Source organism: Salvelinus namaycush, chromosome 41, assembly GCF_016432855.1.
Source record: "Salvelinus namaycush isolate Seneca chromosome 41, SaNama_1.0, whole genome shotgun sequence".
In the NCBI taxonomy this organism is placed as follows: domain Eukaryota; kingdom Metazoa; phylum Chordata; class Actinopteri; order Salmoniformes; family Salmonidae; genus Salvelinus; species Salvelinus namaycush.
The window spans coordinates 12265214-12290941 of record NC_052347.1 but is presented as its reverse complement, the minus strand read 5'-3'; the positions used below and the strand labels follow the sequence as shown (position 1 = coordinate 12290941).

General features: G+C 43.8%; 1 protein-coding gene across 1 annotated transcript in view; it reads right to left on the bottom strand.

Annotated features, from left to right (window-relative positions):
• Positions 1-1949: 1949 nt before the first annotated feature.
• LOC120034411 (RNA binding protein fox-1 homolog 3-like) overlaps positions 1950-25728 on the bottom strand; it is a 46611-nt gene continuing 22832 nt past the window's right edge. The window contains exons 6-10 of the mRNA XM_038980952.1: positions 22421-22553; positions 20988-21027; positions 16098-16156; positions 14135-14213; positions 1950-4820 (exon numbers count right to left, since the gene is read on the bottom strand). Coding sequence (XP_038836880.1) covers positions 4818-4820; positions 14135-14213; positions 16098-16156; positions 20988-21027; positions 22421-22553 — 314 coding nt within the window. The 3' untranslated portion in view covers positions 1950-4817. The remainder of the gene's footprint in view (positions 4821-14134; positions 14214-16097; positions 16157-20987; positions 21028-22420; positions 22554-25728) is intronic.

Here is a 25728-nt window from a genome sequence, read left to right as displayed (position 1 = left end):
AAAGTCCTGAGGTATTGGAATCTTTACAGCAGATCTCCATATCTAATCCTACTGTGTTCCATTCCTCCAGCACGCAGCACCTCAGGCAGCCTTGCCCTTCTATCAGGCACTGGAGGCTGCTGCTCTTTGTTATATATGCCATGGCTTGATGTATCGGGTCTTTTAGCCCCCGGTTTGGCTCAAATCCGAGGGCCCATTTGTACAGATGGGCTTTTACGTGGGCCATTTTAGCAAAGCACCCACCCCATAAAGCCAAAGTGCCTCATTGCTTCATAATTGTGTGATTATGGTCATTTCCTGTGGTCGAGGTGATAGATTATATTTTAGTCCAACAGAGGCTTTTATAATTTTTTATCTTCTCGCTTGACCTTAATCAACCACGGGATGTTTGAACAAAGCCCAAAGACAATATTTCAGATAAAAGGTGTGCATGGTGAGATCACACAACTGGTGATGGGGGAGCCTATTGTATTAAAGGACGTATGGCCTAATTGGAAACAAGTGATAAAACATGTAATGACGTTATACAGCTAAGTAATACTAACACATAGTGGCTCGTAGGTTAAGGTAATGTAACCTGTACGAGGCTATAGTGCCACCAAGTGGGGGAACCTTGATATTACAATCTGTAAAGCGGATGGACAAACCATTACATCACATTTACCATCACATAACAAGGCTCTGATCCTTTCTGATCCCCATTTTACAAACCAATTAAATCTAAAGATACTGCTAAATTAATACAATATAAATCCAATTTGATGATGTCATCCAAACTCCCCTTCCTGTTCTTCTAAATCACTTATTCATAACTGCCAAAATAAAGGAAACACCAACATAAAGTGTCTTAATAGGGTGTTGGGCCCCACGAGCCAGAACAGCTTCAATGCACCTTGGCATAGATTCTACAAGTGTTATTGGAGGGATGTGACACCATTCTTCAACGAGAAATTCAATAATTTGGTGATTTGTTGATGGTGGTGGAAAACACTGTCTCAGGCACCACTCCAGAATCTCCTATAAGTGTTCAACTGGGTTGAGATCTGGTGACTGAGGCACAGATACACACAGACACACAGACACACACACACACACACACGCACGCACGCACGCACGCACGCACGCACGCACACGCACATACACTTTTTCTAGCCATGGTAGCCAAAATAATGGGCAACTGGGCATTGTTATACATGACCATAAGCATAATAGGATGTTTTAATTGCTTAATTAACTGAGGAACCACACCTGTGGAGAAGCAGCTGCTTTCAATATTCGTTGCATCCTTCATGAACTCAAGTGCATTTTTTTTATTTTGGCAGTTACTTGTAGATCCCTTACCATAATAATTGTAAGCATATATGCAGCTTTCACGTGCTAGTCAAAACTAGGAAAACTCAGAAATGTTCGACTTGCTAACTGGTTGAATGTGGCACGTGTATAACTATACTGAACAAAAATATGAAGGCAACATGCAATAATTTCAACGATTTTACTGAGTTAAAGTTCATATAAGGAAATCAGTCAATTGAAATAAATTCATTAGGCCCTAATCTATGGATTTCACATGACTGGGCAGGGGAGCTGCCATGGGATAGGCCCACCCACTCGGGAGCCAGGTCCATCCACTGGGGAGACCCCCCCCCCCCCCGGGGTAAAACAAATGGGCTTAGGAGTTGTGCCCCGCCCCCCTTCCACCTGGCACATCTCCCCCAGCTCTCCCCCTTCCACATGGCACATCTCCCCCAGCTCTCCCCCTTCCACCTGGCACATCTCCCCCAGCTCTCCCCCTTCCACCTGGCACATCTCCCCCAGCTCTCGGTGTCATTGTGATGTCCCATCAAGGGATGTTCTGTCCTTAGAGAGTCTACACACACTACACACACTCCTACAGTAACTCATCTTCCTCTACATTGTAACACTTAGGCCAAAAATACACTACCTTTTGGTTGAAGTAGACACGTTTATTAATGATAATAATGATGATGAGGATGATGATGATAATATTAATAATTAGTCATAATTATAATAACGTTAATGCCATAATAAATAGAACTCTTAATCTGAAGCACATAAGAGAAGCATACAGAAAGAGAAAAAAAGAAACACAAAGTTTAGAATACAGAGCCAGAGGAGAGGGGACTTTTAGAGACTTTTACCTTTCAATATATCCATTGCATTTTTTAACATTTTTTAACTTTATTTAACTGGAACATTTACAAAAAGGAGAAAGAGATATATTTAAAAAATCCTTATAAATAAATGTGTCATTATAGAACAAAATACAAGATTTTGGGAGTCAGAGGGGAAGGGGTATCGCGAGGGGGGATATTATGTACAGTAGGGTCAGGAATACAAAAGGGGCGGTAGACTCACACAGTAGAACGGGAGGGGGTGGTACAGTAGTAACTCTCTCTCAGAGGGATATCCTGCTCATGTCACAGCTCAAGCCATTGTGCTCAGGGCTCAGGAAGATAAGGACTGGTACTTGCAGTCTACACAGAGATCAGGAGGGTGGCCTACTGCCTGCCTGCCTGACATCCCACCTGCTGTTTCTTCACACTCACATTTCACCTGAAACTGACTGGGAGTTAGTTCCACATACACTATGTAACTCTCACAATCAAATCTACATCTATACACTAAAACAGCTTATGATCAATGCCTTCCTCAACAGGACCTGTTACTTAATGTGATGACGAATATACATGTTATTTCCATAAGGGTGTCTGTAATATAGCTGAGAGAAAGTAGTTGGGGCCCTGCAGGGCCAGAGTAGTTGTGTATGACTATCTGGAGCACTAGCTATCTGTTGGCAATCAGCAAGTTGTTAAGCAGTTCTGTAGCATATTTCTAGGCCAAAACGTGTGTCTGTGATTCTCTGTATTTGAGTGTGTGTTCATATGTGTGTTTGTTTAAAGATGCATTATGAAGGTTTCATATAATTTCAGCCAGTAGTTTTTCAGTCCCCGAAAACTGTGCACAATTGTGTACAACGTCATCCATTTTGTCTTGCAAAAAGAATGTGCATGATATGTTATGAATTCCAATTCATACAGCATGTTACGAATTTGTAAGTGCTTAAGATCCTGTCCAATCTCTTTAAGTGCAGGGGGAGGGGAAGATCAGTTCACACAATCACCATCACGCTTTCAGTCATATAACACATGATCACATGTTACAGTATATCAGGGGTATAGCTTGTAGGAGGGTGCCCCTTATCTACCCCCTCTACTCCCTGACACCACCACAGCCCATATAATAGATATGTATATATATATATATATATATATTTATATACAGAAAAAGAATACATACTTGTTGGACACCCTAGACATTAAAATACATTCAAGAACTGAACCAACATTCTTGTTTAAACACATGTTTACAGTGACTCTCCTGATATAAAGTAAGGTTGCTTCAACAAATTAAAACGTTTTTTTCTTCTTTAAAAGTTTTCAGTGCTGCAAATCACACAAATAAATATTCTCAGAATACATTGACAAAACAACATTGTAATTGACATGTTTCAGCCCTCATTCCTTTATTACCATTGGATGGGCACTAGTTCTATAATGTTTATCAAGCGACATAGTCCATATGCCTTAGGCTTGTGTTTTGGTTATGCACCTGCTGATGTATTACAATTAGATTATTCGATTATAATTCAATTGTTACATGGACATTGATAAGTATTTCTCTTCTCTGGAAACGTGCATCGTTAGTTAAATGCACCCTGGCTTGTTGGTCTGTCTGTTTGAGATACTTTGTCCACTGGTGCAGATAGAGACACAAAGGCTTGGGCTTTGACCCTGGCAGGTGAGGAAAGTCAGGGACTAACGCATCAAACTCTCTCTCTTTCTCTCGTCATGAATCTGAGACTCTGCTGGGGCTTGGAGAGGAAAGGGAGCTGGGGGAGGAACTTATCTCATTTCTCTACTGGCTTACCCACAGACAAGTAGACCAGTGACAGTACTGCCCATGGAGAGTGGACCAGTGGTGCTGCCAGGAGGAAGTGGAGTCATGACGACAGTATCCACAGGGAAGTAGAGAACAGCAGTGACTACCCATAGGAAGCTGGCCAGTGACACTGCAACAGGAAGTAGAACAGTGGAACAGTGGCACCAGCGCAAGGAAGGAAGCGGACCAGTGAGACCACGAAAAGACCGCACACAGGAAGTGTAACCATAGAGACCTCCAGCTGGAAGTTAACCATTGACTCCGACCCACAGAAAGTGGACCTGTAATACAATGTTTTTGCCCGGATGCTGAACCCTCCTAGCCTGCCACTGTAACATTACTGTATGCATATATATATACATCACCTCCTCTTGTCTGTCAGTGACAGGAGTGGTGTGCCAGAGAGAGAAGAGCAGGACTCTCCCTCTCCACCACAGAATCAGCATCGAGGGCCAACTGTTCGTCTTCCTTACCAAAAACATAAAAACATATTTGTACATATATACTGTTTTATACACACTTTTTACTTGTAAATCACAAGCTGTAAATCACAAAAGTATAGAAAAATAAAATGTGTTATAATAACAGGATGCTTTCTCTCTTTTTTTCTCTCGTTGTCTTTCTCTTCTATCCGGCAAAGGAAGTCCCTGGTGGAAACTGGCTCACTCCGTCTGTAGCGCTTGTGGCTGGTATTGACACCACCACTCCACATGCACGCCTCCCGTCTCTCCTCACCAGCCTCAGTAGAGGGACTCCTTCTCTTCTTCTCCTGTTGTTTTCTTAAAGCTAGTTCTCCTCTTCTCGTTGTTTTCATCTGTGATGTCCATCAATACTGAGCACAGCGTTGCCTTTGTTATTTACTGGAGGTGAATAGGAAGAAGAGCAGAGAGACATGGGTAAGTACGCAGAACATTGCATCTCTGATTGACACATATAGACAGACAACCTACTTGTGCATTTCACTACCTATAATCATAAAGTTTGTCGTGTTAAGTTTGCTGTGTTTCCTATTCCAAAAAACCTATTCAATATGATGATTCCATACCAGAAACCAGAAAGTCAAAATTCTTTGAATATAAACATTGAGAAAATGTATAGAATAAAAAGTACACTACTCTCACAAAAGTTCCCCTCCATCTTTGTTAAAGCACTGCACCCCAGGGAGGGGGAAAGGTGCACAATGTCAGGTTAAGACGGGCTGACGGATTGATGTCAAACCACCCGATTGAGAAGCATGCTTAAAAAATCTACTGAAAGGGAAGCTTTTGAGGGGAAAAAAGAGAGCATTCTTTTTTCATGCCAGTCTGAAAGTCATACAGCACAAAAGTGTGCTTTAAAGAGCGTAGGCCAAAGCAAATGCTACTTTTCTCCACAGAACAGAGGGCCATTATCACTCTACTGGAGTTTACAGTTTACAGTGAAGAGAGTCATACTGAGGCCTTTTGCAGTAGTGGAGAGAGGGAGGAGAGGGAGGAGAGAGAGGGAGAGAGGGAGGAGAGAGAGGGAGGAGAGATACAGGTGTCCTGGGACCCTTGTCATGACAGTCTCTCCCTAATTCAGCAGGGCGCCGAGCGGTAGAAGAAAACGAGGCGAGGCTTTCATTTTGACATGGCTTTGTAGTGCTTTTTCACATCTCCTCTGGAGAAGTAACAATTGAACGTGTGGCATGCTAATCTCAGCCCAGAATGACTCTTTGTCTCTCCCTCCATCTCCCTGTCTCTCCCTCCCCCTCTGTCTCCACCTCTGTCACTGTCTCTCCCTCTGTCTCTTCATCCATCTCCCTCTGTATCTTCATCCATCTCCCTCTGTCGCTCCCTAAATCTCCCTCCATCTCCCTCCATCTCCCTCTGTCTCTACCTCCATCTCCCTCTGTCGCTCCCTCCATCTCCCTCTGTCTCTACCTCCATCTCCCTCTGTCTCTACCTCCATCTCCCTCTGTCTCACCATCCATGGAGCAGTCTGCCTCATCTTCAGTCCTACGGAGGTCTCACTGGGGACTCTATACTAAAATATCCCCCATCACTGTATCACTATATAGCAGAGCAGAGTGGGAACACAATAGCACCTGCGCTACATATAGTGCTCCTCACTGACAGGTAGACCAGCATTGGAGGAGCTGCAGTGACAAATATATTAATCACTCATGGACAAGTGAATTCAGGGGAGGGTTGGGTCGGTGCTGTAGCAAGTGGCCACTGTCACCTAGGAAGTTCAATGCATTGCACTGTACCTAAATTGAACATCTAATTATCTATACAATGCTGGTTTAAATCTGTAGAAATATTGGGTTTCATTAAGCGGGAACAGGAATTGTAGAAGATTTCATTTTACTGTGCCTGATCAGGATTACAATCAACAAGCTGGCAACAGATTAAACATAGAGCTCCAATGACAAACAAAATGCTCTCAGAACCGCTTTATTCTGACACTCAAAACAATCAGAGGTTGCTTAGATATGTCACATATACTAACAACTAAGTCATTGATGAAAGAAGACAAAGGAAATGTAATATACTGTACCAATAAATCAAAAGCCAATTACTTACACCTTTCAGACAATATATACTTTTTTAGAAATTACATATTGTACAATTCATAGAACAAGTTCAGCTGAATTGAAAATACACAGATAAAACCACTATATATATGAATACATAGAAACCAGATAATCAGAGAATTGGTAATATATGTGTATATACATGTATATATTTACAGGAAGTGAAACCTTTTAGCTTGTTTCCCTTTTGTTCTACAAATCTTTTGGACGGAGAAAGAAATCAAACAGTCAGCTTATCAAGGCTTACTGACTATAATAGTAAATACATCATAATGAATTAACTGTGCGTTCAATTTACACAAATAAACATGTTTAAATGTGAGCAAACTGTATATGACTGGGCTTGTGGTTTAACACCTTCATTGAGTGTTTTTAATAATGTAGCTAGCTATGAAAAACAAATGTATATGGGATAGAGGATATTATAAAACTGGAAAACCTTTCAGTCTCTACACTATAGATACACATTTTTAATATTTAGCAAAATATAATAAGACACAATATATATGAGCTATTTACATGTTATATGAAGCCTTGATAATTTGACATTTTAACAGTGTAACAATGAATACATTGATTATAAAGGGAGGAAGAGTTGTACGGACACATTACAACTTTAACTGACACCACTCAAACCCATTACATCACTGCAATGTCCTCATGTAAGAATAAAACTGACCCCAAGTAACCCTGAAAGTAGAGGATGTAAATGAAAAGGTGTGTTCTAGGCCGACTTTCTTTTTTAACTGTGAAATGTAGCTGCTGGTAGACTGAGATCTGCACATTGCTATAGTGAAGATGTAGTGTAGGAATGGCCTGTAAGTGAAGCTAGCGATACAGTGATTGATAGTGGCTGATTAGCCTGCTCTAATTTGTGGTGGTGAGGCATGGCGGCTAACACCCCTCCTGGGCATTGATGTTCCTCTCATAGCAGCTAGCATCTTATCAGGCTGGTTCACGTGCAGACAGGAAATGAGTGGGTGCTTAAAGTGGAAGATTCTGTTTTACTGTATCAAGGTTAGGTTATCAATGAGTTAGGACTTATAAAGTGATTTATTGAGGCAAAGAGTTGTCATGGAGAGAGATTTCAGGATGTCGAGACTAGAGGAAAGAAGTTGGCAAACCTCAAAAACACACAGCCAGTGAAAAACATGAACTACTATTCGTCACACTATGGCCTCCAGTGTATTTGCTAAACGATAGCTTCAGAAGAGCAGCATTCATTAAGATGTCTGCTCTCAGTCTCTGACACTGTGGCTTTCCTACTCAACTCATTTATGACTTATCTGCACCCAAACTGAACAGGGGGTTTCAAATAGTCTATTTCCTTTCAAGCAGATCAACTGGTACTATATAGTAATTACTAAGTTTCTCTCTCCATTAAGCTCAGTGTAGAAGTAGCCGTCTGCAAAACAGGATTTTGAAACAACAGCTGTAATGACGGGCATCATTAGGAATTGGGAGGCAGTGAGAGGGAGAATTCAAAGCTATGAGGTTCTCTTTGACCAAGGCAGAGGGGAGTATTTTACTTGCCGTTCAGTGTATGTGTCTCTTTTATAATATATATATTTTGTGTGGAGCTGTCTCAAGCCTATGTGTTCAAACAGCAGACTTCCACTGTTGTAAATTCAGCTTAAAACGTAGACGCTAATTGAGTTGAAGAAACAGTGGAACTTGGCTTCAGTGAGCCGTTGTTCTTGGGGGATTCTCTGTGTTAGTTCCACTGGCGCTCAGAGCAGCACTCAGTTTTATACTGGCGCAATAAGAGTAATTTAATCAGAAACACCTACAAATACATTAATAACAATGTCTGAAGCTTTTTTGAATCATATACAAGCCCCCATGGTAGAACCCTAAATACTGGTATATAAAAGGAAGAACAACGTTTTATGCTTTTCTTTGATCAAGTGATGATATGTTATTTTGGTATACAACATTAATCTATGTCATGTTCAACATGTTGACTAAACATAACTGCTCGTACATGATGTCTTTATAAACATGTCACATCTTCAAAATGATCGAAATACACAAATAAAGTCTAACAAACAGATAACACTTGAGAGGATACATACGTAAATTATATCATTATACGAATAGTTGAGTAATTATAGATTTCCATAGTTGTATTCGGATCTATATATATCATGTCTCTTGGCTTGATCTACTTACAAAATAGTTTATTTGAAATGTTCCCATTTTCTCAAGAGTTCATATGGGGTAACTACTGAGTTGAAGACGTGTACTCGAGTACATTAATATGGTATGACAACACGCAGGTGTTATAATACATAAATGGAAGAAGTTTGGAACCACCAAGACTCTTCCTAGAGCTGTATGGAACAAGGTATTTTCTCCTGAAAGTGGAATATGAAGCAATCATGTTCACAGTCCATTTCTCTCCTCATAATTGAAAGTCTATAATCTCTCACTGTACCTGCTCTAGTAAATCAGCTATTCCAGAGAGATTTAGGCAAAATCAACCAATAAGACAATGCTCTGTCATTGTAAAGTGGGGGAACCCACTGGTAATGTTTGGTGGGTATGCTTGACTTATGCTAGTCATTTTGGGTGCTGGTACGGTTTATATTTAGGTGCAGGAGCTCAAGCAGTAGAACATCTGAGGTGCCGGTGCTCAGCTCTGGTAAGCTCCTGCCCAAGTCAAGCACTGATTATGTCAAGAAAATCTTCAATAAACAAGACAAGCATTCTACTGATACAATTAGTTGTCAGATCAAATCACTTGTAGTGGTTTATCCTGAGGTACAGAATGTTTTGTGCAATACTGAAAAGTGAATAGTTATCAGGAATTGCACTACAGTACTTCATAGATGAGTCGATAGCGTAGCCTACTAAAAATAATGATTACCCACCTCTAAACGTCACATATAGTGCCTTCGGGAAGTATTCAGACAACTTGACTTTTTCCACATTTTGTTATGTTACAGCTTTATTCTAAAAATGATTAAATATAATTTTTTATTCATCAATCTACACACAATACCCCATAATGACAAAGCGAAAAGAGGTTTTTAGAAAGGTTTGCAAATGTATTAAAAATAAAAAACAGAAATACCATATTTACAAGTATTCGGACCCTTTGCTATGAGACTCAAAATTGAGCTCAGGTGCATCCTGTTCCATTGAACAACATCCTTGAGATGTTTCTACAACTTGATTGGAGTCCACCTGTGGTAAATTCAATTAATTGGACATGATTCTGTCTATATAAGATCCCACAGCATGTCATAGCAAAAACCAAGCCATGAGATCGAAGGAATTGTCTGTAGAGCCAGGATTGTGTCGAGGTACAGATCTGGGGAAGGGTACCAAAACATTTCTGCAGCATTGAAGGTCCCCAAGAACACAGTGGCCTCCACCATTCTTAAATTAAAGAAGTTTGGAGCCACCAAGAATCTTCCTAGAGCTGGCCACCCGGCCAAAATGAGCAATCGGGGGAGAAGGGCCTTGGTCAGGGAGGTGACCAAGAACCCGATGGTCACTCTGACAGAGCTCTAGAGTTCCTCTGTGGAGATGGGAGAACCTCACAGAACGACAACCATCTCTGCAGCACTCCACCAATCAGGCCTTTGTGGTAGTGACCAGGCCTTTATGGTAGTGACCAGGCCACTCCTCAGTAAAAGGCACATGACAGCTCGCTTGGAGTTTGCCAAAAGGCACCTGAAGACTCTCAGACCATGAGAAACAAGATTCTCTGGTCTGATGAAACCAAGATTGAACTTTTTGGCCTGAATGCCAAGCGTCACGTCTGGAGGAAACCTGGCACCATCCCTATGGTGAAGCATGGTGGTGTGAGCATCATGCTGTGGGGATGTTTTTCAGCGGCAGGGACTGGGAGACTAGTCAGGATCGAGGCAAATATGAACGGAGCAAAGTACAGAGAGATCCTTGATGAAAACCTGCTCCAGAGCGCTCAGGACCTCAGACTGGGGCGAAGGTTCACCTTCCAACAGGACAACAACCCTAAGCACACAGCCAAGACAACCCAGAAGTGGCTTCGGGACAAATCTCTGAATCTCCTTGAGTGGCCCAGCCAGAGACCGGACTTGAACCCGATCGAACATCTCTGGAGAGATCTGAAAATAGCTGTGCAGCAACGCTCCACATCTAACCTGACAGAGCTTGAGAGGATCTGCAGAGAGGAATGGGAGAAACTCCCCAAATACAGGTGTGCCAAGCTTTGCTACCAAAGGTGCTTCAACAAAGTACTTTGTAAAGGGTCTGAATAGTTATGTAAATGTGATATTTCTGTTATATTTTATATAGATTTTTATTATTTATTATTATTATTTTTTTTAAATAACTTAAAAAAAAAAAATTAAATATGTTTTTGCTTTGTCATTATGGGGTACTGTGTGTTGACTGATGAGGGGGGGAAACTATCTAATTAATTTTAGAATAAGGCAGTAACGTAACAAAATGTGGAAAAAGTCAAGGGGTCTGAATATTTTCTGAATGCACTGTACACTTCAGTTAATATTACGTGAACATACAAATCAGTGTGGAAAAAATGTGCCTGAAATAAACAAAGACATTGAATCCTTCACAATCCTAAGTCATTTAGCCTAGAGTGCCATCACATTATCGAGAGCTAGCCCAGTCTCAACCCTAGGTGAACTCTGACCCCTCACTGTGGTGCAATGGCCCTCACTCTGCATGCTGTCACACCACATCACTGTTAGGACTCCAATTCAAGTGCATTAGGACACTCCAACATTACAGAGCAATCATACAGTTGACAGTGGCGTCTTGTGAAATAAGAATTAGCAGGGCATGTGCATCGTCTTTGTTATTATTATAATTATGTATTTCTAATGCTAATTGGAATACAATATTTAATTTCCTGTTTGAATTTCATTGAATTCCAATTCAAGAATAGGCTAAATAACAGTGTATCTAATGCCCCACTAGATTGTCATCCATCTGACGGTCACTGCAGAAACACACCCCTCTGATCATGCATCATGCGTGCTACAGTAGGCTCACATTGGTTATGGTGACACAGCACCCATCTACAGCAGTCACATGTGCAGAACATAACTTCTCCGAAATCAATCCAAAGCACAAAATGAATACAAAACAAATCATAGGAGCAGACCAATGATGACATCAACAAGGTTGTAGAAATGGTCTGTAGCGGGAGGGCGGGTGTCAGGGGGAGGGGTCAGCATTGGGACCTGGAAGCTTTTAGTTTGATTTAGCGCTCCACGAAGGATGAGGTGTTTGCTTGTTTGTTAATTTGTCTGATTTTTGTTTGTTGGGGGGTAATGTCTCTGTCTTTCTCTCTTTTTCTTTCTGTTAGTAGGGAGTGAAGCGACTGTACCCTCCTCTGTATAGGCTAGCCTGCAACATCAAAGATGAAAAAGGACCAATCAGTATTAAGGTGGTGACAGCTTGGTTGTTGAGTTCTGTTTTTTCCACAAATTTCCTTCCTTTATTGGTTTTGTTAAAACGTCTGTGTCTGAAGGACATGGGATTAAATAGCATTTAATTGAGCTGGTTTAATCAAAGTAATAATAGTTCTTGTTCATTAGAGTATGCATAAGTTGGGTATGTGTGTGTTCTGAGGAGGGGCGGTCCAGGTGTTGGAGCTGGAGCTGCAGGATAAAGAACCTGGTAGTGATAAAGTATGAACTTAGTCTGAAATAATTTTGATATTTGTACCAGAGAGAAAAACCCTTTCCTAGACATCAATATTCTTCTTTTGGCTTGCCACATGGAGAAGTGGGCCCCGCCCTCAAATGCAGTTTCCATGCATTAATTACATTAAGCAACAAATTGGAAAATACTGTGCTTGTTTCATGCTTTTGACTGTAGGAAAACATTCCTCACGGAATGGCTTTCCAGGCTACAACAATGTCATAGATCCAACCAAAGCGAATTAAGTTCAAAGGAGTTTAATCATAATTCTCTTTCAAGTCCAACCATGGTGCACACCTTTCTGGATATGTATTGCACCAGAGAATATTGCTCCCTAGGTTTACTGCCACGCTCTGGTTAACCAGGGCACACACACACACACACACACACACACACACACACACACACACACACACACACACACACACACACACACACACACACACACACACACACACACACACACACACACACACACACACACACACACACACACACACACACACACACACACAATATCCCATGTACTCTGAGCAAGCCCCAAACCTTCAAAGGCTAATATCCCTTAATTTAAAGGAACCCTCTTGCTTGTATAACATTTTCATCAGTATAAAAAAGCATTTGCAATTTTTTTGCACGCTGGAAATCAGCAAAGAGAATTTTAAGCAACCTCGGAGGAACTAATTATTGAAAGGTTTCTAAATGCAAAAATCGCTGCTCTCTCCTTTGGAACCATTAATCAAAGCGGACTAAAGAATTAGTAACCAAACCAATTTTTTTCTGAATCTATTGCATGGTGTGTCTCTGCACTGTAAGATCTGAACTCCTATTGTGTCAAGATGGTTTATTCACTACCAGGGTCTCGCACCTCACCAGCTTCCACCCCACCACAGTGATCCCCTCAACTTCCACCCCGCCACAGTGATCCCCTCAACTTCCACTCCACCACAGTGATTCCCTCAACTTGCCCCACACACAACCCAAACTCAGACATGAAGGGCCAAATTCAGCCTGGCTAAGAAAGGGTGACTAAGAGTAGCAGAGAAGGGAAGGAAATTTGGAGGAAAAGAAGCACAGTTTTTAATTAAGTAAATGAAGAGGAAAAAAATAAATGTCTTAATTAATGAAAGCTTTTAGCTAGCAGCTGCACCGGGGAACTGTACGCTGTTTTTTATGTTGTTGAAAAATCGCATGCATGCCGGAATGGTACATTTAAGTCATTTGTCTGGCAGAGAGCGCTCGTCCCATCAACCTTGTGGACTGGAGGGGTGAGTGAGAGAACTCCCTCCCTCTCTTTCTCTTCCACGTCCCACGGCACACTGCTGCATGCGTTTGATGGTCGTTCATCTTTCAGATGAGTCTATGAGCCCAGTCCCATGCCCTCATTGGAAAACAAAACATTGAGAAACTATCCCCCCATTATAGGATGCTATTTTACTGATAGTATTTTCATCTTTGATGTTAGCTGCAAAAGCTAGCTAAAAACAGACATTAACCATTCAACTTCACCCCTTCAAGTTTAGGGTTTGGCTGAAAGGAAGAATGGAACAACTCATTTGGAGTTGAATAGTGGCAGGAATAAAATGATTATACTAGTGTTGAAGATGCCCATGTGTTTGGATTGAATTAGTTGTAGTGATCATTCCCATTTTAGCAGTAGAAAGCCTGAATCAAATTAATATTGTATGTATGAGGTGAGCTTGTGTGACATAACATGAAACAAATCCATTTCACTGAATTCACAACGACCACATGCTAGGGAATTCTGCTGCACTCCACTAGGTTGTGCCAAACAGCATGACAAAGAGGAAATAAAGCCCACTGACTTGGCTTAGTTCAATAGTCTTTATCTCCGAGTGCTCCTGGAGCGACAGAGTACTGCGGCTGGTGGCCTCTGCTCTGTGTTAGTGTGGCTAGCCAACAACAGGGTGCAGAGGAAAGCGAGAGTGGACTTACCATGGTCCCCACACTGTATGTAGCGGCAGGGCCGATTGTGTGGTGGTAGGGGTCTGCTGTTGCATAGACTCTGCCATAGCTGCAATGGAAAAGGCCAGGAGATTATATTTTCAATGCTTGTTTGATACTTGGCCCTAAAGTCAACACTTTCAAGTCTCTAAAACAATGATTTCCCTCTCTCTACCCCCTGGTTTAGAAAATGATACAAGGCTGAGTAGAAAAGGAGTTCAAAGGTGGTTGGGTCATTCTCTGTGAATACACATTGTCCTTTTCACTGTCACCTCGATTAGTTGGCAGTGATGGGCACTGAGGGATGAGAGAAAGAGAAACGGAGAGAGAGAAAGAGAAAGATAGAGGTTCTGGAGGGCTTGGGCCCAGTCTGTGTACGCTCTCTCACCCTGCTGTTGTTTACCCAAGCTGAACAGTGGGCTCACACCACTGTCTTTTCATTGTTGCTGGTTTGGAACTAATCCTTCCAATTTCCTTCTGAGACAGGACTAGATGTGTGCCTTATTTATTTATTTACTCGACTTCACATATTCCTTTATTTACTTTTTTTTCTTCAATGCTCGCTTGCAAATGAGGGTCTGCACGGAGCAGATAAGGCCCTCCCAGCCAAGCACTGAGGGCACCAAATCAACCAGGAATAAAAACCAAGAGGAGAGAGGGAGAAATGTCATTGAGTTATATAAGATCTAAATATGGTGTGTCCCATTGGAGTCCAACACCCAAGGTCAGTGAGCAGGACATGGAGGGGGAAGGAGCTGGTTGAGAAGGCTCCAGGGGGAGAGGATGGGCTGTACCATGACATGGTCAGGGGTGGTCTCTGTGATACTCTTATCTACTGTGAGCACCAAACCCCAGAGGCCCACTAAGGCTAATCTATCTACAAAATGGGCTCTCACCAGTGGCATTGCTAACCACCTCGAGGTCAAACGGCCCCTCAGAACGTACGTCACGTGGCTTCACTACGCTGATTGGCCCCTGACAGGGCCTCGGTAATACAAAGCAGGCCTGTGGGCACAAGCATTTTGAAAAATGAATGTTTCATATTTTATGGGGATTTTACAAGCCTCTTATGATCCCTGTGACCTCCTTTCATGATTGGCTGATTGCTCCGCTGGTAAGTCTGATAAGGTATTGCTGAGACAAACCCCTATTGATCCAATGGGCATGACCGCTTATTCAAAAAGAAACAAACAGACAAGGGAAGCAAAACAAAGCAAAACAAACAACTCGGGCGAATTACATTAAATCTCAGGAGGAAAATATAGGCAAGAGAAACAGGAATTAAATCACTTCCAGAGGAAAAAGCCGTTGTCCAATTTCTGCTCCCTCCGAGCACGGCTTCTCATAATTCGCAGTGCGGCGAGGCCAGATAAATCTTACATTATCGATATGATCTTCAGGCTCTCAGGCAGGGTGTATGTTATCACAAGTGACATGCTCAATCCCTCCCAGATTAGATTCCCAAACCAGCCCATATCCAGCCTGACTATGAAGGCCCGAATGAATCAGCCACGCCTCCTCAAACGGAGCACACCTGAACCCAAATGACATCAGTCAGAAGTGATAGAGTCCCTGCCCATCCATCCCTCTCTCCCTTCCTCCCGCAGACCGCAGGCCATTCATAAATACAGTTGATATGCCCTCTCGCCCGTCAAAGGCAGAGAGGCATGGGATAGATCATCTTGTCGAACAAGGTTACTTTTTTGTGTGCTTTAGCCTGAGGCCATAGTGGATCTCCTAATGGACAGTTCAATCTGAGGGAGGGTCACAACTCCAGAGAGAGTTAATCTTCACCCTTCTATGTGGGAGATACTTTGGAGAGTGGGGAAAGGTTGAAGTCACTTGTCAGACCTTGTCACAACTTCTAATTTAATCCATCACAATATCAATGGTCTTTTATTTTTTCAAGTAATATTAGTTGTTTTATTTTATGCAGCAGGTGGAATGCACTCACCTGTCACTGTAGGCAGCAGCGGTGGTGGGCTGGGCGTATCTGTACGCAGCGTAGCCCCCCTGTTGGAAACTCAGACAGTCACACAACCACCCACAACAGTATGTATATTACCAGTATTCTCAAACAAATAATAGCAAGCATTTACTAAAAGATCCAACATCGGGTTTGAAATATTGTCCATTGTTGGGAACATTTCAAAACTGCATATTCTAGTTTTCATATTTCAAGTATTCATATGAAATCATTCAAAAAGTCTAATTTCTTTAAATGGAAGAGTATGCACTGAGGCAACGCAAGGTGCAAGACGCCCAGAACACAGCCAGAGGGAGCTGTTTAATATTTGGTAGCTGAGGCAGCGGAGAATGAATGATCCCCTGTGAGACTGGGGAGGAGAGCCATGCGTTCCCTCTGTGACACAGTGCGTGACAGTAGGTGCACAACATGGTCCACATGAGAAAGAACAGAACAGTGGTGTGTTAACGCTCCCCAAATTCATCCCACATTCAGAATGGGGAAGCAGCAATGTCCTGCTGCATTATTGAAGAGACCCCTTTTTCTTTACACGTACTGTGTTGCACAGGAGCAAACCAAGACGTACAGCACCTTCAGAAACTATTCACACCCCTTGACTTTACAGCCTGAATTTAAAACTGATTGAATTGAGATGTTGTGTCACTGGCCTACAAACAATACCCCATGATGTCAAAGTGGAAGTTAGAAATGTTTACAATTTAATAAAAAATAAAAGGCTGAACTGCCTTGAGTCAATAAGAATTCAACCTCATTGTTATGGCTAGCCTAAATAAGTTCAGGAGGAAAAATGTGCTTAAAAAGTCACATAAGTTGCAGGGACTCACTGTGTGCAATAATAGTGTTTGACTACCTCATCTCTGTACCCCACACATATAATCATCTGTAAATTCCCTCAGTCAAGTAGTGAATATCAAGCACAGATTCAACCACAAAGACCAGGGAGGTTTTCCAATGCCTTGCAAAGAAGGGCACCTATTGGTAGATTGGTAAAAATAAAAAAGCAGGCATTGAATCACCCTTTGAGCATGGTGAAGTTATTAATTACACTATGGATGGTGTAACAACACACCATTCACTACAAAGATACAGGCATCCTTCAGAACTCAGTTACCGGAGAGGAAGGTAGCCTCTCAGGGATTTCACCACGATGCCAACAGTTTTGAGTTTATTGGCTGTGACAGGAGAAAATTGCAGATAGATCAACAACATTGTAGTTAATCCATAATACTAACCTAATTGACAGAGTGAAAAGAAGGAAGCCTGTACAGAATAAAAATATTCCAAAATATGTATCCTGTTTGCAATAAGGCACTAAAGTAAAAAAAATGTTAAAGTAAAGAAATTAACTTTATGTCCTGAATTCAAAGCGTTAAGTTTGGGGCAAATCCAACACAACACTGAGTACCTCTCCTCATATTTTCAAGCATGGTGGTGGCTGCATCATGATATGGGCATGCTTGTTGTTAAGTTAAAAATAAACGTAATTGAGCTAAGTACAGGCAAAATTCTCAAGGAAAACCTGGTTCAGTCTGATTTCCAACAGACACTGGCAGACAAATTCACCTTTCAGCAGGACAATAACCTAAAAGTTGCTTACCAAGATGACATTGAATGTTCCTGAGAATGTTCCCAGATACAGTTTAGACTTAAATCAGATTGAAAATCTATGGCAAGACTTGAAAATGGCTGTCTATCAATGGTCAACAACCAACTTGACAGATCTTGAATCATGTTAAAAGTAATTATGTGCAAATATTGTACAATCCAGATGTGCAAAGCTCTTAGAGACTCACCCCAAAAGACCAAAGGTGATTCGAACATGTGTGTGAATACTTATGTAAATAGATATTTCTATATTTAATTTTCAATAAATTAGCAAACATTTCTAAAAACATGTTTTCACTTTGTCATTATGGGGAAAAATATATATATTTAATCCATTTTGAATTCAGGCTGTAACACAACAAAATATGGAATAAGTCAAGGGGTATGAATACTTTCTGAAGGCACTGTAACAGGGGCTTAGTATTTGGGAAGTCAGGACCTGTGTATTAATTTGCCAGAGTGGGAGAAGGAATTAAAACTTCATTGGGGAGAGCAGTCATTACTCCAGCTGAAAAATTAAGCTGTTCACCTACTGTTTTTCTATTAGCACCAATGGAGCATTGGCCCATCTCCATCCTATATCCTACGGTGGGTATATAGGTAGTAGTGCTGAGAGTGCTTTTTGAGGTCGGTTCGGTTTCGGTTTGAATATTAAAAAATAATCACGGTTTTCGATTATGATTTTTTTTTTTTTACATTAAATGCACTATTTATTGTGTGGGTTGAATGGTGTAACAACACAGAATAAAACAATGAATAAAAGTCCCCATGATGGTAGTAACTGCTTACCACTTATTCATGTTTTATTCACATGACTTTACTTTAATAATATATTTTAGTTGTTGTGTATATTACATTTGTTTTATTTGATAACTTTTCTATTTCATTCCAAGTCATCATCTCTATTGAGCTGCTGTCTGACAAAATCACTATTTTAATAGTTCTTCAAAGTAAACAAGGCATACTTTTACGACTGCTGAATACCAAATATCAATCACTTAGATCATGTATTTTCAGGTAGAGATACCTCCCGAAGCAACTGCTCTCTCCTTCTCGATCGCACATCTTCTGTCTCTTCTAGTCCCGCTCAGTGCACCCACACAGACCGGACAAGTAGGTAGTTAATTACCCACGTTTTCTGCGCTAAACTATGTAGAATATTGGCCTGTTGGAAACTACAACTCCCTCCTACACCGCACAGTTCGGGCTTGATCTGATTAATCTATAGAGAAACTGCGCAAAGTGTGCATTGAGCTCACAGAAATAAAAAGGGGAAAAAATAACCAAGATTTCAGTTAATCGCTCAGCACTAATAGGTGGCTGTTAATAATACATGTTTTCTATTAGTCCAAAGGCGAGCTACACTACAGTGGAGATGGAACGTCTAAAGACTGTGGCCAGGGCTCTTTGGGGAATCAGGTCAGAGGGCAGATGGGCCAGGAGCTGTATTTGAGTCATCCTCCCTGCCCATGGAGACAGGAAGTCATGGCTAAGACCAGGCAGAGGAGTTCCTGTGGGATGGCCATGCCCTGGGACAGTGCTGCTGATTACAGCAACAAAACCCAACAACACACAGCCACAATAAATCACTTGCACACATGTCAAATCCTGCCCACAACAGTGCAACACATTTGTTATTGTGTCTCGCCCCAGTGTGTGTGCATGTGTGTGCACGTCACGTGTGTGCCTGACTGTGTGTATGAATATGAATACATCCATTCCTAATATACTCCCTGCGAAGCAGGGTCTCTTGTTGTGGTATCATCCTGGATGCTCTTTTTAATGGCAAGTGCTTCAGGACTGTTGAAATGAATAGAATTTGACTAGGTCATGACAGTGACAGACATGGCTACTGTCTTCTGAATGATAGTGGAGGACAGAGAGGCTTGTGGGACTTGCTGTTGTTGTCACAGGAGACCTCTGGGCGCACTCCGGCAGTCTGAAGCCGTTCAGTGTCCGTGCAGTGGCCACTGCCAAAACTAATGGCAGTAAAGCACAGGGGGAAAGGCTGACGGCTTGAGCGATGGGGCGAGATACCCCAGGACTGGTCAGAGGGCACTGAGACCCAGGGCTTAGCTGGAGGTGAGGAGAGGAGGGAGGGAGGGAGGCCAAACACCCAGGGCCGACAGGACCGCATTAAGCCACTTTTCCTCTACACTGTTCACTCCGCTGGTGTCGCTAACAGCCACTCACAAACAGTGCTACGACATGGGGCTGTGTTTGAGTCATATATCATTGTGGAGTCCAGCACTTTTGTTCCCAGACACCAGCCCTTTGCTCGTATGCAGACAGGGTTAAAGTACGAGGTAATCAGTAGCACTGTTGTCTGCGCCTGCTGTCATCTCCATATTGCAGAGGACAGAGAGGAACAAAAAAAACTACAGATTGAAACGACAAATAACATCCCCCCCCAAACGCTTGGACTGCTGTCAAACTGGGGCAGCCTGGTCATTTCAGCATTATCTCCACAGCGTCCCGCTTTTCTCTGTGAAGGGCAGCGTGCACTGGGGCCGGCCTGATGCTGTGTGTGCTGTGGCCGCTGCCTGCATGTACAGCCCCAGAGGGAAGCTTAATCCCTTTATCTTTCTCCGCTCCTCTTATCTCTCACACCGTGATGGTTTGGAGGCACACAGGCCCACACAGGCCCACTAAGGCCCCACACAGGCCCACTAAGGCCCCATGCTGTCCCACTAAGGCTTCACGCAGGCCCCCTGGGCCAGACAGAGAGAGAGGGTTGTCCCCACCCAGACACACAGAGACAGGCAGGCATGCATGCTCACAAACACACACACACACACACACACACACACACACACACACACACACACACACACACACACACACACACACACACACACACACACACACACACACACACACACACACACACACACACACACACACACACACACACAGATATAGGGCGGAAACAAGCCACCTCCAAAAGCCATTTTAAGGGGAGAGACGACCGACTTGACACGGGACACTGAGCTGGGGTCTGTCTGTTTGCCAAAGTCTGACATCATAGGAGAGAGAGGGAGAGGAGGGAGGAGCTGAGGGGGTTTTAAATTTTGTTGTCGGGTTTCTTGGCACGGCAGAGAGATGCCTAATCGACGCGGGCTTGGCAGAGAGGCAGGGGGAACGCTGGGGGCTGGAGAGATGGTGTTTTAGTCTCCAGGGCTGGCTGCTTTTGTCTGCTTTACTTCTGTTTCATCTGAGCACGCAGAGAGAGAAAGAGACAACGGTACTTACATAGATTTCTGCTCCGTAGAAGCCATCCTGGTACACCACTCTGTGAAATGAGAGAGCAATGGCGGAGACGCCTTAGTTCATCTGGGTTCTGGGCGGTTTTATATGCAGACAGATTGGATCAGCACACTGATGTTTAGAACCTAGCCTATTTCCAATGAGAGCAAGTCAAGCAGACATCTGCATGGCGGAAAACAAGAGTGATGGAAGTGGCTCTGCACGTCTACAGGGTCAGCTCTTACCGGCTGCTGCGCACCACAAATAATGAATGACATATTAAGGGGGGAAATGCAGCCATTTCACAATTCCCATGAAATGTTCTGCTCTGGTAAAAAAATATATATTTCCAGTCCCTGCAGTGTTGTCAGGAGGCTACGGTGGAGGGGAGGAGGTAAAGGAGGGATGAAAAGAGGGAGCTCAGCAGGGAAGGAGCTCGGTCACATGATGCTAACATATAAATCACTCGGAAGTCAGGAGAGGAGGTGGGGAGAGGAGAGGAGGTGGGGAGAGGAGAGGAGGTGGGGAGAGGAGAGGAGGTGGAGAGAGGAGAGGAGGTGGGGAGAGGAGGTGGGGAGAGGAGAGGAGGTGGGGAGAAGAGAGGAGGTGGGGAGAGGAGAGGAGGTGGGGAGAGGAGAGGAGGTGGGGAGAGGAGAGGAGGTGGGGAGAAGAAAGGAGAAGCAAGGAGTTGGGGAGAGGAGTGGAGAGGAGAGGAGGGGAGGGGAACGTAGAACCCCAGAGTGGGTGGGAGGTGTAGGGGACCCAGAGTTCTAGGACCCATCTTCATCACTGGAGCCTTCCCCTCTCCTCTCTTCCCTTCTACTCTCCACTCATCGCCACAGACAGGCCCTGATCTAATCACAGATAGCCAGGCAGCCAGGCTAGGCCTACGGTTAGCTAGACCTCTCCTCTCCCCTACACTCCCATTGCCACCCAGACACCTAGACACCCAGGCAGGCAGCCAGCCAGGCAGGCAGTGTGCAGATATAAGAGAGGAGTGTGAGGCTGAATGCTTCACATCAACCAGGAGATCATCACAGTCCAGTGAGACCTGCCCAGTAACATGCTATCTCTGCTTTCTATAGCTCCCTATGGCCTTGATATTCATCCTTTGGAACACAGATATACATGTACACACATACACACACACACACACACACACACACACACACACACACACACACACACACACACACACACACACACACACACACACACACACACACACACACACACACACACACACACACACACACACACACACACACAAACAGATAGACAGACAGACATACACATGCTGCACTCATGCACAATTGCACACAAATGAAATTACACAATTGTTTGCAAATCCAGCAACCAAACATTTAAGAGTAAAACTGTTATAATGGTTGATTGTTGATGTTGTCAGTATAGTGTACTACAGGTCCACAGATACTCACGCTCCATAGGCTGGAATAGGTGGTGGTGGAGGTGCTGTGCGGAAGGTGTTGTACACAGCCCGCCCCCGGCCTCGCAAGTGGGCACCCCTATAGGCCACCGTAGCCCCTGTGGCCGGGTAAGGGAAACCTGTTACTGTGGAGAAACACATAGGAAGGAGGACTTTAGAGAGATGGAATGTTGGCATTGCTTACCTTACTGGCATTGAACACATTACATAAAGACATGTGGCAGTGGTTTCTCCTATGACAGAATACATTAGGGAAAGACAAGGAAACATTAGATGTAATCTTTTCTGGGTGTGCCTCATCGAGCACTCTCCCCTTCCCCAACCCACTGCTTTGTGCCGTACTCAGCAAGGATCCACATTTGCTGTACGCATCCTTCCTGATGCCGCCTGCCACCGCCTCCCTCGCCACCCAGGGCTAGCCTTGAAACACAGCCTGGTAATGGATGCAATCCCACCAGTTCCACACCGTGGCTTTCACCTGGTTGAGGCAACAGTATGCTAGCTGAGGGGGAAGGTTGTTCTAGGTTGTTGTAGGTAGGTAAGGAGCAGTGTTGTGTGGTGCTGTAGTCCAGACAGAGACAGGCGGGAGGTGAAGGTTGCTGTGCTGCCATGCTGGATGTGCAGGCCCTGGGGGAGCACGGAGCAGATGGGCTGGATGTGCAGGCCCTGGGGGAGCACGGAGCAGATGGGCTGGACGGCGGGACCACTGAGTCCCAAACATCCGGCTGACCCCATCCCACACCCCATCTGTGACTCCTCCCCACGCTTGTCCTCCAGCAGCGCTTAACAGCCAATGGTGATGGGTGGGGGGTGTTGGGGGAGGTGCCAGGGTCAGCATTATAAGTTCTATGGTTACAGATTAGAGGACAAGCTTCTGGGCTGGGAGATCCCCAGATCTCTCCTTAACCTTCAATCAGTCCAGTCACTGTCTGATTACGAACTGCAGCGCTGCATACAAACACATCTCTCTCGCTCTCTCTCTCTCTCTCTCTCTCTCATGATTAACCTGGTCCTGCGTTAAAGGCTCCTTCTGCTCTTGCCCTAGTCTCCCCCTCTCCTCTCCTCCTCCAGTCCATCACAACACTGCTACCCCATCACTTCTATTATTATTCATCCGCATCTCCCCTGGACTGATTCATTCATTACCGTGACATGTTTTGGGGAATTCATCACAGGCCTCCAGTCTGTGATGAATTCATTTTTGCAGTGAGGCTGGGGTGTAAATGTGTATGAAAAGGAGGAGGGGTGGGGGGTATATAGGGAGAAGCAGGAGATCAGACATACAACACATTCATAACACTATCAAATGATCTTCCAATGGACTCACAGGAGCAAAACTAGACACAGTGGAATCACACCTAGTGATTTTACAGTAAGTCTGCAATGGAGTTATATGATACCTCGTATAGAAGCACTCCTATGGACTGGTATAGGATCTCGCCTGGAGGACAATGGCCATTACGGCTGGCTGTATGTAGTGTAATGTAGTGTTAACCCTGCAGGTGGATGGGATTGGGAGGCGTCCTAATGAACGGTACACACCAGCAACCCTGCTGACAGTGAGACAGATTAGTGGTGCTTTTAAAAACACGAACAGCCAGGTTTAATGTCTGACGCCACTAACATCTCCCTCCATTAGGGGCTCCACACATATTCAACGCCTGCATCTCATTTGGGCGGGAAACGCCCCTATTTCCCCCCGAGCAGCCGGGGTACTTTGTTTGCTGCCGACGCAGCACCAATAGACTGGTAAGAATCACAAGGTGGCCCTTTCGCTTTGGTGATTTATAATGCTGACCTTGACATTTAAATGAGTCTCTTTTTGGGAGTCTGACATATAGGCTTAGCTGCTAAAGGGCAAAAACAATCCTCTTTCATATTTTCAGGGGTGTTTTTTTTCTCCCTTGTACAAATCGCTAGCATTTTTGGGGCTCCAAATCTTCTATTTCCTTCTTTTAGGTATGGGGGGGGGGGGGGGGGGGGGGGGGTGTTGTATTCAATCTGTGTGCTATGCTATATGTGAATGTAAACTCATAATGAGTTGGCGATAGGCTACACTGCTTCAATAATAACCCATAAATCAAAAGCTGTTGTCACACTTTGGTAAACCCATGAAAAGCAACAACAGCTACAGCAGCGTATGGGAGCACAAACCTGGTCTAGCCACCAAAGTCAAACACCTTTCTGAGAGAGAGGATGGATGGCTGGGGGAAAACCGGAGTAATGTGCTGGAGGGCGACAGGGTCACACCGCACCTCATATGTCAAATGTGTCAAGTTGAGGGGAGCTCAATACCTTTACACAGCAAGCCAGCCAGTCGGACCTAACCTCTCCTAATCCTGCTCTGTGCAAATGATGGGGTCAAAACCAGCCTTGTAAAAAAAACACCACCATTTTCACAATGTTCATCTCTTTAATGCGTCCTGCTCAAATACATCTGTGGAATGAGCACTTAATCTAAGCACTGGGGACCCAAAATAGCTTAATCTAATCAAGCCACAGGAGCTTAATTATCCCCTCAACAATGAGAGGATCTGTCCAGATATATTAAGATGACAATTAGCCTTTCTATTCTGTCATTTACTCAGCTGGTGGCTTTCAGACGGTCCACACCAAACTTCACCTCTGGAAGTGAAAACATCAAGAGCTCTACTCATCTCCTTCTATCCCCTTAGGAATTAGTAGCAGAGAGAGAAGAAGGGGCTCCCTGACTCGTACAGTGCTTGTTTGAAATGGATTCGATGATTCGTGTAGGCAGGCAGAGCTGCTTGGTAGCTGTCCATGGTCCTGAAATTGACACACCATGCTATAGAAAAGACTAGGAATTACACCATTGAAATACATCCTACTATCATTCATGGGTTGAGGTATTACATAATATTCATATTTTCATAGTAATATACATTTCTCCCTGAAAATGTCTCTTTACGAAAATATCCCCCATACCAGACAATGCTAACTGTCTCTGCCCTAACATCCCCCCACCCCCAGTCCATTTGAGTGGGAACCTAATGCGCCTGCTGTTCACAGGACCACCTCCACAGCCCCCTTACTGAGGGCTCCAGGGAAGGTTTGGGTTGCAGGGGAGAGGAGGCAGAAGGCAGCCGAGGACACGGGTCCGGGGGTACACACCACAGGGCTGGCGCCGCCACTACCCCAGTCACCGCCACGCAGCCTCCCATCAGTAGGAGGAGCCAGTGTACCCTGCAAGAGGTTAAGAGTGGGGAGCCTGCGTGAAGCTCTCATCTGTCATTCTCCTGAATGGGTTTTGAGGACAATAAACCTGTAGCGCCAGGACGA